This window comes from Bombyx mori, chromosome 15 (assembly GCF_030269925.1).
Source record: "Bombyx mori chromosome 15, ASM3026992v2".
In the NCBI taxonomy this organism is placed as follows: domain Eukaryota; kingdom Metazoa; phylum Arthropoda; class Insecta; order Lepidoptera; family Bombycidae; genus Bombyx; species Bombyx mori.
In genome coordinates, this window is record NC_085121.1 from 4,623,326 (window position 1) to 4,636,713 (window position 13,388).

General features: G+C 36.8%; 1 protein-coding gene across 3 annotated transcripts in view; it reads left to right on the forward strand.

Moving 5' to 3' along the window:
* The first annotated feature begins 1,251 nt into the window (after positions 1 to 1,251).
* Positions 1,252 to 13,388, forward strand: part of LOC101738715 (PDZ domain-containing protein 8) — a 31,299-nt gene continuing 19,162 nt past the window's right edge. Inside the window, exons 1-6 of one of the 3 annotated variants that reach the window (XR_002430893.2) lie at positions 1,252 to 2,748; positions 7,275 to 7,446; positions 10,149 to 10,331; positions 10,779 to 10,971; positions 11,272 to 11,482; positions 12,589 to 12,754. Coding sequence is in view for 2 of the 3 variants with exons in the window: in XM_021349608.3 (XP_021205283.1) it covers positions 7,294 to 7,446; positions 10,149 to 10,331; positions 10,779 to 10,971; positions 11,272 to 11,482; positions 12,589 to 12,754 (906 nt within the window). In the remaining variant the exon portion in view is untranslated. The remainder of the gene's footprint in view (positions 2,749 to 7,274; positions 7,447 to 10,148; positions 10,332 to 10,778; positions 10,972 to 11,271; positions 11,483 to 12,588; positions 12,755 to 13,388) is intronic. The other 2 variants (XM_021349608.3, XM_004928725.5) reach the window with 2 other exon arrangements.

Here is a 13,388-nt window from a genome sequence, read left to right on the forward strand (position 1 = left end):
GTCTACCGGTGGTGACGTGTCTAGAAGTGGTGCGACTCGGCCCCGTGTCTCTCGACCCATAGACTACCTTTTGGGGAGTGACGCGACTGGGCCTCATGTAACATCGGCATGCCCAGGGGCACCCTCAGACACAGACACGTTATAACTATTAGATAAATCGCAGATAGGCAGATTGGCAGATAAATTTTAATGTGATTTGACATTTCACGTCGCCGCCTATATGTGGAGTCCGCCGGGCTGACACCGCACTATGCACTCTGTTGAGACACACTCTGTTGATAATTTATTTCAAATGGATTTGTTTCTGGCACCTGAGACACCTTGAAACCTTCGGGTCAATGGAGGGAATTTAGTTCTCTGTGTGTTTTGCACAATACATTTCATGGGGAGCTATATGAAGAATTGTTCGATATGAACTATCCATCTTCTTTGTACCATTGCACCTTTCACCATTGGAGCAAATTTCATCAGAACTATCTAGAAGCGCTGCGTTCATCCACATATTATATCCACAGTGCGAATCCAGAGTTTTTTTGGCTTGTACCATACGACTCTAGAATGGACTCCCCTCCATGGTGTTTCCCGAGCGCTATGACATGTTTTTCTTCAAACGAGGTTTGCGAATAGCTCCACGATTTACAATAGCTTAGGCTCAGACCTTTGACGTTGCTGACGTCCATGAGCAACAGTAACTACTCACCATACTCTTGAAAGGCAAAAAATAATAATAATAAAAACGCAGGTAAAATCTTAACTGTAAGCGGTTCACTGCAGAAGTTCACTTATTTCTGTCGTGAAGCAGTAATGCGTTTCAGTTTGAAGGGCGGGACAGCCGTTGTAACCATACTGAGACCTTAGAACTGATATCTCAAAGTGAGTGGCGCATTTACGGTGTAGATGTCTATGGGATTCAGTAACAACTTAACACCAGGTGGATTGTGAGCTCGTCCACCCATCTAAGCAATAAAAAGAAAAAATATGTAGTGTCGTGGGACACCGGTAGGCAGCGGCTTGGCTCTGCCCCTGGCATTGCTGAAGTCCATGGGCGACAGTAACCACCCACCATCAGGTGCGCCGTATGCTCGTCTGCCTACAAGGGCAATAAAAAAAATTGGAACGAAATTCCTTATTATAAAAATATTAATTTTAAGTTCTATTCGAGGTATGTATAAAGAAAATAATTATTCGGGTATACATTTTTTATTACGATTTTTTTATTGATAAAAATAAATAAAACTACTGTACTTTAGTTATCAACTTTATTTTATTCACAATTATTTATAAAATATATATAATAATATAAAGAGAAACAGCTATTTATATGAATAATAATAATAATAACCGTCATCACGTAGACTATACATTAGACACTGTATAGACATCATATTAAGACTATACTTAAGTAATAAAAATCTTACGTTACGGACGAACTTCGTTCCAAAAAATATATATTTATATTTAGCATTAATATATTTAATATTAAGTGAGTTACATACGATTATAATACTATTCTGTAATGGTTAAATTTAATACATAGTCTACGGCGAACAAAATTGCCGCACTGCAATACCGACTTTTATATGAAGCAAAGAAAGGTGTGTGTTTTCACACACCTGTGACATAATCGAAGTTTCAATCGTGCCGTTCTCCCATCATACTTAAACCGGAACTCAACGGACTGCTTTGTGACAGATATAGGTTAGTAGTAAAAGTATCATTTTCAGAACAAAATCTACTCTCGCAGACTGCACGAAAAAAAATCAAACAAACCCATAACCAAATCAACAACGTCATTGACGGCTAACACAATAGTCTAAGTTTTTATACCTAGACATTTCCATAGTACACCCAGATACATTTCTGTTACAATTTAAAATATTTTATTAATTAACGACCCTTTAATTAAGCTTAACAAACAAATTGAAGCAAACAATATTAACAAATACAATAAATTTATTTAAATAAACAGAAGCTTAAAATGAAGTTTCAGAAAATGTACAGAAATTGAAATTGCATTTGGAAAGTAGGTTTAATATCGAAAGAGAAAATCGAACTGAACTTTATTGACATTTTATCAGTCGCAAGTAAACAGTTTGTTTTGCTTTCATGAATGAACTTCAAAGTAAATTAATAACTGTACCAAATCAAATGATACTGTCAAGACTTTTGTGAAGGTTGTTTTTTCTTTGACACGCCTTCAGCAATCATAGCAACACTGTACCTGGGAAAAATACGGTGTGCTTATTGATCGAAAACACGCGCAGGCGTCTCAACTGGTGTCCTGGATTTAATTAACCAAAATAAAATTGTTTGCAACTACAATGTTTTTCTTTCATTCATTCATTTAAATATACAATAACAAATATAAAAATTCAAGTAATATGAAATTGAAAAAATAGAACGGTGCAACAAACCCTCTCAGTTCGAACATTGCGTTTTATCGGGCTTTATTTTCCAACAGTGTGAGCTTTGGTCCAGTTGGCGAGGGTCCGCGCATGCCTCGTACAGCTTGTGAGGTTCTATCAAAATAATTGGCGGAATTGTCAGTGATGTAAAGAACAGGCTACGCCGCCGGTGTTCCGGCAGGCGCAAAAACATGATACACTTAATTTTACTAATGTATCCATACAAATAAGACTAAAAAAGCATACGATAATTAAGCTTGATGGTTTATGTCAATTTGTGTAGTGAATGTCCTTGTTACGTAGAGTAATTCGATATATGAAATATCTCTTAGGAAATTAGCAGGTGAGTAAACGCGAAGGAGTAATTTTGTTTACTTGTACATCTCAAATTTAAACACTTAAACATAACATACTGTTCTTCTTTATTAATTATAAATCTGTTTATAAATTTTTAACGTATTATAAAAACAAATTATTCTGAGATGCTTATTCCGTCATGGTATTTTATAAAATAAATGCCAATATTTGTGTTTATTGTGGTTTTTAGTAGCTTTAATTTTTCCATTTTTAACAAACATAAAATAAACACCTCCATCAAAGATATTTTAGGCTAATACATATAAACGTTATGTGATAAAATTAACGAAGAAACTTGATAAACTTAGTAATAGATAATTAGTTTTTAGCAAGTCAGTTAGTAGATGAATATTTACTACATTTCAGTACCGAAAATCAAGCTAATCTTGTTTTAACTTCATAAACAATTATGTTCCTGTGCCATTAATATCCACTAAGATGATCTATGTCAATTGTGAACATAATTGTGTTGGAGACAGTCAACTAAGAAATAATATACGATTTTATGGAAGCAATTCATATCGTCGTGCTTTTCCTCATCAAATGCTTGATTTTATTAGTATTTTTATTCTAAGCTGAGTGTCGTCACACATACGAAACAAGAAGATGAATATGTTGACGCAGAATACTAAATACCTACCTTTTTGCAAAGATGTTGAATGTGACCAGAAGATGAACCCGAAACAGTAATCTAAGTAATCAATCAATACACCAACGACCCGATCACATTTATATTTTTAGTAGTATAATGCGGTAAACTGGAAACTATCTAAGTCAAAATATAAAATTTTTGTTTTTAAATATTTCCGAATTTAAAAAACGTGAAATAGTTGTACATACATTATAATTATATTCAATTTTACATTAACTCGTTTTCCTCGTAGCTGGTAATGCAATTTCGGAATGCTCGTTAAGTTCATTTCCGAAATAATTTCCCAACGGAACCCATACGAGGGCTTACATGTATGCAATTCAATATTGGGAAATGATGTTTGTCAGACACTAGTGTTTTTGTAAAATACATTCACAAGATAAATCAAGAGCAAACTATAACTTTAGTGACAAAAAAACGAAATCTACTAGAATTTTTAATAATTTCCACACAAGTGTAGATTGGCGTAAAGTACCATGTTGATATCATAAATAAAACATCATACTATGAAATTTTTCGAGACAATATCGATTACAAATATATTTAATTTTTTCTATGCACTGCACTAATATAATCCAACAATACCGTTAACAATTTCCTTAATAGTGCAGCCCCAACGTACTACTGCAGCAAACATGTTACGAGCATACGGAATGGGGTGACAAAATAGGGTGACGTGGACTACAACAGGTCATCATCCGTTTTAGCTATGCAGTCAAACATTACGGCGTTCAACCGATAGTTGTACCATGCATGTTATGCTTTTTTTATATAGCACAGACTGAGGATTGATTTGAAATTTGTTTTAAATTGTTTATTGATACTTTAGGACAATTGTACATTAATAACAGCCATATTAATGAGTTTATATGTATGTATGTATGTTTATACCTAGTCAGGTCATAAGTATTGTCATACAGTAAAAACTTTTCTTTTAGAATGCTGGCCACAAAAAAGTTTATTGAATTCGAATTTCGAATCGTTCATGAAAATAAAAATGTATATTGTATAGAATTTTACTCATTTTTAAATATGGAGTGGACGCTTAACATACTGAAAATTTTGAATATAACCAAAAGATTCGTTTATCGTACCATCAAACGATACAATGAAGACTCTAGTGTAGATGACAGGTCAAGAAGTGGTCGCCCTCGGTCTGTTAGGACTCCAGCAGTGATAAAAGCTGTGAAGGCGCGAATTCAAAGAAATCCCAAACGTAAGCAGAAACTGTTGGCCCTTCAGATGGGGTTAAGCAGAACCACGGTGAAAAGGGTGTTAAATGAAGACTTAGGGCTTCGGGTATATCGAAGAAAAACAGGACATCGTTTGAATGCTCGTCTAATGGACCTGAGACTGAAGAGATACCACGCCTTGTTGAAGCGGTACGCGGGAAAAAAATATCGGGAAATTCTTTTTTCGGATGAAAAATTTTTTACCGTAGAAGAGAGCTACAACAAACAAAATGATAAGGTGTACGGACACAGTAGTGAAGAAGCGAGCAACCGTATTCCGCGTGTCCAACGAGGTCATTTTCCATCCTCGCTCATGGTATGGTTGGGAGTTTCTTATTGGGACTTAACAGAGGTACATTTTTGTGAGAAAGGTGTAAAAACGAATGCAGTTGTGTATCAAAATACAGTCCTGACGAACCTTGTGGAACTTGTTTCTCATACCATGTTCAATAACAGGCACTGGGTATTCCAACAAGATTCGGCGCCAGCTCATAGAGCAAAGAGCACACAAGACTGGCTGGCGGCGCGTGAAATCGACTTCATCCGGCACGAAGACTGGCCCTCCTCCAGTCCAGATTTGAATCCGTTAGATTACAAGATATGGCAACACTTGGAGGAAAAGGCGTGCTCAAAGCCTCATCCCAATTTGGAGTCACTCAAGACATCCTTGATTAAGGCAGCCGCCGATATTGACATGGACCTCGTTCGTGCTGCGATAGACGACTGGCCGCGCTGATTGAAGGCCTGTATTCAAAATCACGGAGGTCATTTTGAATAAACTTTAGTGTCATAAGAATCTATGTTTTGTTAAGTTCATTTTGGTATATGAATGGTTACATAATGAATAAACTTGTTTCAATTATTTTACATTAAACATGTGACAGAATTTATGACCTGACTAGGTATGTATATTTTTTTTTACGAATAATGCTGTAATGACAAAAATAAAAATACTGAATAAAAATAAATAAAGAAACTGACCATGTAGATGAAATAACATATGGTACCTATATATTAAATCGATTTTTTCGGTATTAGGAATATACATATTTTATTGATGGTTAGATCGTATTAGGGACTTACACTTGTGACTATTTATCATGCGTAGCAGCTGCACGCGGTTTTACAGGCGGGGCAGATATTGTACAATACAATTGAGACTATAACCTCATTTAACTAAATAGTTGGCAGCATCTTTCTCGAAGCCTATGGACTCCCAGGCGAGAGGCGTCTACTCATACCAACAAAAAACAAAGATATATTTTTCCCACAAACAAGTATTATTGACTCCGTTTTCTCAATTTTAATATTTGTTACACTCATCCTCATTCGGGTCAACGGAAATATTGTCTAAATAAAATTTCCTTTTTTTCCTGCTTCCTACAGCAGTGTGCATGTTGCTACAACATGTTCATGATATCAAGTATTTTCTCGACTCTATTACATCTTATAACAACGTCTCCGACAAACAGAATAACGTTTATTAGATAGTAAACTTAAGTCCAGGCACTTACCTCATGACTGGGGAAGAAATGAGCTGTCTTCGATAATTGCTCGTTAAATGTTTTCGCTTTTTTTTTTACTTTTTTTTATTGTTCGTGAAATCTAGTACTGTTGAAACACCAGAGCGGCGTCTGCAGTCATTGCAATGTACGCGCAATCTCATTCTACTACCTATTAAACAATGACACTCTGTTAGTCTGCGTGTTTATTTCTGCAACGAAGCATACAAGTGGTCTGCTTTGAAGGGTAGAAAAGACACAAAAATTCTTGTAATTGAGATTTGAAGCCAAACTCCCAAAGTGCAGACGGCATTCTTTTTAAATTTTGCACTAACAGTGAGCTATTCTTAAGGCCTTCTGTATGCTTAGTGTGAGTTTTTAACGTCCTCGATAGCGTAAAAGTTAGCTCATATTTGTATGGAATGGGATCGTTTGAGTACATTTACCGCTAGGAGAGCTATTCCAACTGCATACAAAGTTGAATTAACTTTTACGTTAACGAGAAAGTTAAAAAACTCGCACTAAGTACACTGCCCGTCGATGGTATTAAAAGAATAGAATTAAAATGAATTTTCCATTTACAAGTACATTTATTTAATGGGTTCTTACCACAATTTTCAACTTTATCTAACTAACTAATCGATGCTTTATTGCAAACATGGCGCTTGTAAAACGCTGAAATATCATTCACGGGTAAATTGAAGACCGTGTGTAAGTTAAGAGCAGATAAATCTGCCAACCCTTTTTCAATGCTTTTTGGGTGCTATCACTACAACTCGATGATTTATCTCGACAATATACTACGAGTTTATGATAACTTCCTCAGGACACTTCAAAAGCATTCTCTTTATAAGTTATCAAAATACATCAAAATGCCTCAAACTCTCAAACTTCTGTTCAATGAAATAAATAGGCAGTTCTGGTTGCTCTAAAGCTTTGTTCAACGATTAAATAATACCTACTTCTAGAAACACTAAATTATTATGAATTGAATGTGGTACCTTTCAATCCAGTAGTGACTCCAACTCAATCTTTTCAAAAATTTATAATTATATCTACCAAAGCTTCACGCTTACAACAAGAATAGCAAATACATCAACTACATAATTTAGCTTGGCTTCGACAGAATTCCGCTGGTAGCCAAAATGCCGGACTGGACTTGGATGTTGTTTTCGGCGCTATTCGGAGCTGTGTCTGCGCTAACTGTTCCACTGTTACTTCTCATGTATTACGTACGGCCGTTTGAAAAGAGAACTCAAGAACTGGACCAATTTAACATGCCAGTCACTTTGCCTCTGGTAAGTTCTTTTATTTTAAATATTACCGTCTCTTATAGCTATCCTCTTTTTTCGGTATTTTTCGTTTAGCTCTTCAGCCAATGGAGTCAGTATGAGACGTTTAAATTTCAAAGACAATGGGATTGTGGCGGGTAGCTGCGATACAACACAAGATATTTGACAGATGCCTGAATCTCGCTTACGACATTTTCAAGATAAGCTTGCATATATACAAGTTCCAAACATCAGCATTTGGACCGTCGGTCTACCGAGCAATCTCACCCACTGGGTTGCAGATCTTCCCTTTGTCGTATACACAGGATTTTAGATCTCATGATCACTTTTAATATTGGTTTGGAAGTCATTTTTGTAAAACTTAAAAGTGTTTGTGACGGTTTAAAGAAAACTTCATTGTTGATTATTTTTTCTAAAGTAAGCGTACGTACTGTCATAATTACAGATGTATAGCTTCTGTACATTATTAATACGAGTATATCATAAAGACAAGATGGTATATGTATATAAATAAACTTCTTAGATACATTCAGCTTCTTTCGATAGGTAGAGCGGAAAATAAATTTTCCAACCTTCCACCGGGAAATTCACTTCATACATTATTCATTTCATATGTTATTTTACAAAATAGGTACTTTAAACGTTCCATTGTATGTTCCCAACTAAACTAAAGAAGTTTTATTTTTACAAATCGAAGCGAACATAGCTTAAAATAGTAAAATACTAATATAACAAACTGCGATCACATTTCCTATAAGATACAAATGTGTTAAAAAGTAGGCACATTGGCATACATATAATGAGTAATCACTTAAATTCATGCAGGCCGTGAGCAAGTTTAGGTATGAGAGTAATTAAAAACGTTGAATGTACAATGACTGCTCACTATAAACCAGTGGTAGGGGCCCAGACGGGTAGGTACCACCATCCTACTGTTTCTGTCGCAAAGCTGTAAATGCATTCCGGTATGAAGTGTGAGAGATCTGTCACACTATAAAATTTAGAATTTGACCTCATGTCGCATGACGGGTGACAGCATTCATTAGTGAAGAAATAAAAGTAGTCCAGGGTCGAGATCCCAAGATAAAGACAAAACTACATAATAATCCATAAACAAGAAATTTTCGCGAAAAATACTTCCGTTTTTTGCCACAGATAATATTTTTACGAGGTACTATAGATAACAAACATGTTATTTTCTCCGAAATTCATCATTACACGTTAACGGCCTTACAAAACCGTGTAATTAACGCAGGCCCCGTAATTTTGCACGAATAATTAAAATAAAAGCCCAAAGAAAAAAGAGACTGGATATTTTAAAGGTCTCCAATTTCAAAGCTACTCCCTCATTACTTGCTTTCTAATTTAAGAAATGAAAATGTTTTTTGTTTGTTTTGTTTTTCATTAAATTTAATGAACTTTAAATTTTTTGTACACTTCTCTTGTATAATTATATTACAAAGTTACTTTTTTATTTTTATTTTTAAAATACATAAATACGAATTTCATAACCATATTTTAGCACTTTCTTGTCATATTGGAGCTGCGGTAAATTTAAGGAATTTAGCACACCCTTCCGCGACAAGCCCGGTGTACTTAAATCGAGTGATGCGATCGAATTAAGCTAGTGTTCCAATCTCGTAAGCAGATATAAATGTTTATAATGAACAAAATACATATTCGCGAACAACTTCCACAATTAAGGAAGTGTAACAATCAATCAAATCAAGTGTTAAAAAATTGCAATTTGCGTAAATACTAGTGGTAGAGGATGTCGTGCTTATTTTCTGCGTTTTTTAATATCGATTCTGGGGTTCATTTTATATACGTTACGTAATCTCAAGGTAAACTAAAATCAAATTGGTTTCTATGTTGTCAGTTGTTACTGGCAAAAAAGATAATAATATGTACTGTTGATGACTGTTATATAATGCTAAATTCCCGCTTCAAAACTGGAATTTTGAATGAAACTTCAACTTTAAATCTCTAGATGGAAGACAGCATTCTTATGGGCTTCGGTGACAACTAAGCACTTGGGTCGCTCCCCTCATGGCTGAGCCTTTGCTCGCCCACCTGTCCTGGTGAAACTGAAAACATCTCCGGGCCATCAGTAATTCTTCAATCCTAAAAAAAACTTGGTTCGCTAGTTTGTCAGTCCTCACAATTAAATAAAAAAAATCCATAACCGAAATTAGTAGAGAAATGTGTAAGCGTTATGTTCGAATTAAGCAAGTTAATTAAAACTAATCGACGTGTTAATTACTGTAGAATTTAGAATTGCTGGTTACAGAAGTATGGTGGCTAGGGATGTACTATAATTTTTTTCGGCGTTTTTTTTTTTATTTATTCATCCCCCAGATTTTTAAGTTATTTTTGGTCACAAATATTGACAACAAATTTCGACGCATCATTTGATAGTAAACCCTTCTCTATCAACTTATTAGAGTTCACAATCTTCTCAGTGGGTCGCGTTTCCGATCCGGTGGTAGATTCTGCGAAGCACTGCTCTTGCTAGGGCCAGTGTTAGCAACATTCTGATTTGAGCCCCGTGAGCTCACCTACACGTTAGGGTAAAGCTGAAATCTCAAGGCTATCAGTATAGGTAGGATAAAAAAAGCGTTCATAACATACGTATGTGTGGTTTCACTTAAAATAAGATAAACAGTTAATCCACATTCAAATTATTTGAACCTATATCGATATCACAGGAAATTCTGAACGAGCTTACACGTGGAGCCGGCAGCACTCCCGAGGGCGCTCTGAACGCGATGCTGCAGTTCATATTCCAACAAAGCACTGCTGATACTCGCTGGTTACGACGCCGTATGGCTACCGAACTAGCTGAGTTGCTTGCTAAAACATCTTCAGGAAAGATATTTGAATCTCTAACGGTTAGTCTGCTACTTATTCTTCTTCTTCTTCTTATCAGCCACAGACTTCCACTGCTGGACATAGGCCTCCCCTAAGCCTCGCCACAAAGACCGGTCCTGCGTGGCCTGCATCCACTTAGTACTTTTACCGAATAAGGGAAAAGTTTCCAAGTCGAAATAAGTAAGCTTGGCATAAATGGAAAACATTATTCATTTATTGCTTGAGTGAATTCATTGAAACCATCACTAAAGCGACCCAACATTTGGGCTGTGGGTAGGTACGTCTATCTCAGTACTAAAGTATTTATATACAAAATTAGCTTTGTATATTCCACACAATGTAGTTTAATCAATATGTGGCGGGTAGCCATCATATAACGCAAGATAATTGACAGATGCCTGAATCTCGCTTACGACATTTTCAAGATAAAAAAATATATTTAGCTCTAGAAATAATTTGTTTCACAGCTACGTTCCTTGGAAGTTGGCACTGAGTTTCCTAGTATCAACAATCTTCACCTACTTAGCGGCGAATTGGAGGAAGATGGGGCAAGACTCAGGTCCTTGGATCTAAAATTCGATCTTGCCTACGACGGAAACTTCAGGATTGACGTAGACGCTGTGATGCTGCTCGGCAAGATTGCTAATATATCGATTACTGGTTAGTTTTAAAATTGTTTTTTTGCGGCATTGGAAGAAAGTAATACTGTACAGTATTACTCAGTATCTGCCTTACTTCTTACTTAGTAAAATGGTTGGTACGATTGAATGCAAGGGATTTCTCGATTAGTAAAAGCCACCCAAATGACCACCCAAAGTCCTGTTATATTGTATCAGTCTAAGCTGTTTGTAGTAGTTTGTACAATGATGTATTCCATCTCTTGTTTGGTCGACCTCACTTATTTTCTTGTTAAATCGCACGGACACATGTGTTATTACAGAAAATAAATTTACATTTTAGTTGAAAGTCTAAGCGGCAATGTACGACTCATGTTTCGACGCACTCCGTATACCCATTGGGCGCTTGCTTTTGAAGCGCCGCCAAAGTTGGAGTTGAAAGTCCGAGGTCGATTCCAAGGGCGGCAATTAAAGCCAAGACTGGCATCGCTGGTCGCGGCCCATATCAGGAGGGCAGTCGCACAACGGCACACCCTTCCCAATTATAAGATAAGGTTAGTAAATATATTGTAAATAAGTTATGTATCGTTAAGTCGTCGTGGCCTAAAGGATAAGACGTCCGGTGCATTCGTATCTAGCGATGCAACGTGTTCGAATCCCGCAGGCGGGGGTACCAATTTTTCTAATGAAATACGTACTTGGCAGATAGATATTCACGATTGACTTTCACGGTGAAGGAATAACACCGTGTAATAAAAACCAAAACCCGCAAAATCACAATTTGCCTAATTACTGGTACTAGTTGTGAGTCCGCACGGGTAGGTACCACCACCACCCTATCTATTTCTGCCGTGAAGCAGTAATGCGTTTCGGTTTGAAGGGTGGGGCAGCCGTTGTAACTATACTTGAGACCTTAGAACTTATATCCCAAGGTGGGTGGCGCATTTACGTTGTATATGTCTATGAGCTCCAGTAACCAATTAACACCAAGTGGGCTGTGAGCCCGTCCACGCAACTAAGCAATATAAAAATGTATAAATATGTTATCTATGCTATTTGTTGTGTATTTAATAGTAAATATGTTGGAAGAAGTCTGAATGTGATGAGTCGATGTGAAAATGAGGTTGGTAAGAGAGTGTAAACTATGAATGTGGAAGGATATAGAGGAAGAGGTAGACTTAAGAAGAAATGGATGGATTACGTGAAAAACGATATGGGTAAGAGGGGAGTGAGCGAAGAAATGGTATATGATAGAGGAGTATGGAAGGAGAAAGTATGTTGCGCCGACCCCAGGCGACAGGAGACCAGGTGAAGGGCAGGAGAATGATGATGTTAGTATAGAAATTGTACTAGATATAAAACTATGTGCAAAAAAATAAGGCTAATAAAATTTCGACATATATTAAAGCTTACTGACTCGGTGGGCTCGATTCACATATCGGGCAAACATTCGTGTGATGAACAGGCTAATTTACTCTTTGTCTAATTGCTTATTAACTATGTATTTAAACGTATATAACTATGTATGTCAGGCTCTGGTACCCATAACACAGGGATTCCTAATTTGGGATTGAATGACCCTGCCTGATTTAATCCTTGTTAGTTTTTATTAATTAGTTAATTATTAATTCTACTTTTCATAAATACTGAATCATTGCAGATACAAACCATTCTTCCCAAAATCTGAGCCGGGTAGTGGAGAAGCTGATGACGGTCCCACCCCTCAAGGTCGACTGACGGTACGACTTGTCGAAGTTACCCGATTGCAGTGGGCAGGAGCGAATGGGACAGTAAGGGCTGCTTTAGCTGTGGATTCACATGCATGGGTCAGTGTCTTGACTAATTGTTTCAATCATAATTATATAGTACCAATATATGAATAAGTATTAACTTAATGAACTGAACTGAACTTGAAACGGGTGCACAACAAAGGCCGCGGTACGCGAGGAATGGCAACCTCTGTGTGCTTAGTGCGAGTTTTTTAACGTTCACGATAGCGTAAAAGTTAGCTCATATTTGTATGGAGTGGGATCGTTTGCGTACGTTTGCCGCTAGGGGCGCTATTCCAACTGCATACAAAATTAGGTTAACTTTTACGCTATCGAGAACGTTAAGAAACTCGTACTGAGCACACTGCTGAAGCGCACCAATACCCGAAGTGATGACCACTACCACTCTGCTATGAGCGCATACGACTGAGAAGAAGATTAACTTGATAACGCACCATCTCACCTTCAAGTGTGTGTGTTCAATGTGGGTGGCGAAAATTGGCTTTTGATGTCTTTCGGCTCCGCTAACTTTTCATGAACACCTGGCTGTGATTTCGAAAAACATTTTTTTTTATTGCTTAGATGGGTGGACGAGCTCACAGCCCATCTGGTGTTAAGTTGTTTACTGGAGCCCATAGACATCTACAATGTAAATGCGCCACCCACCTTGAGATATAAGTTCTAAGGTCTC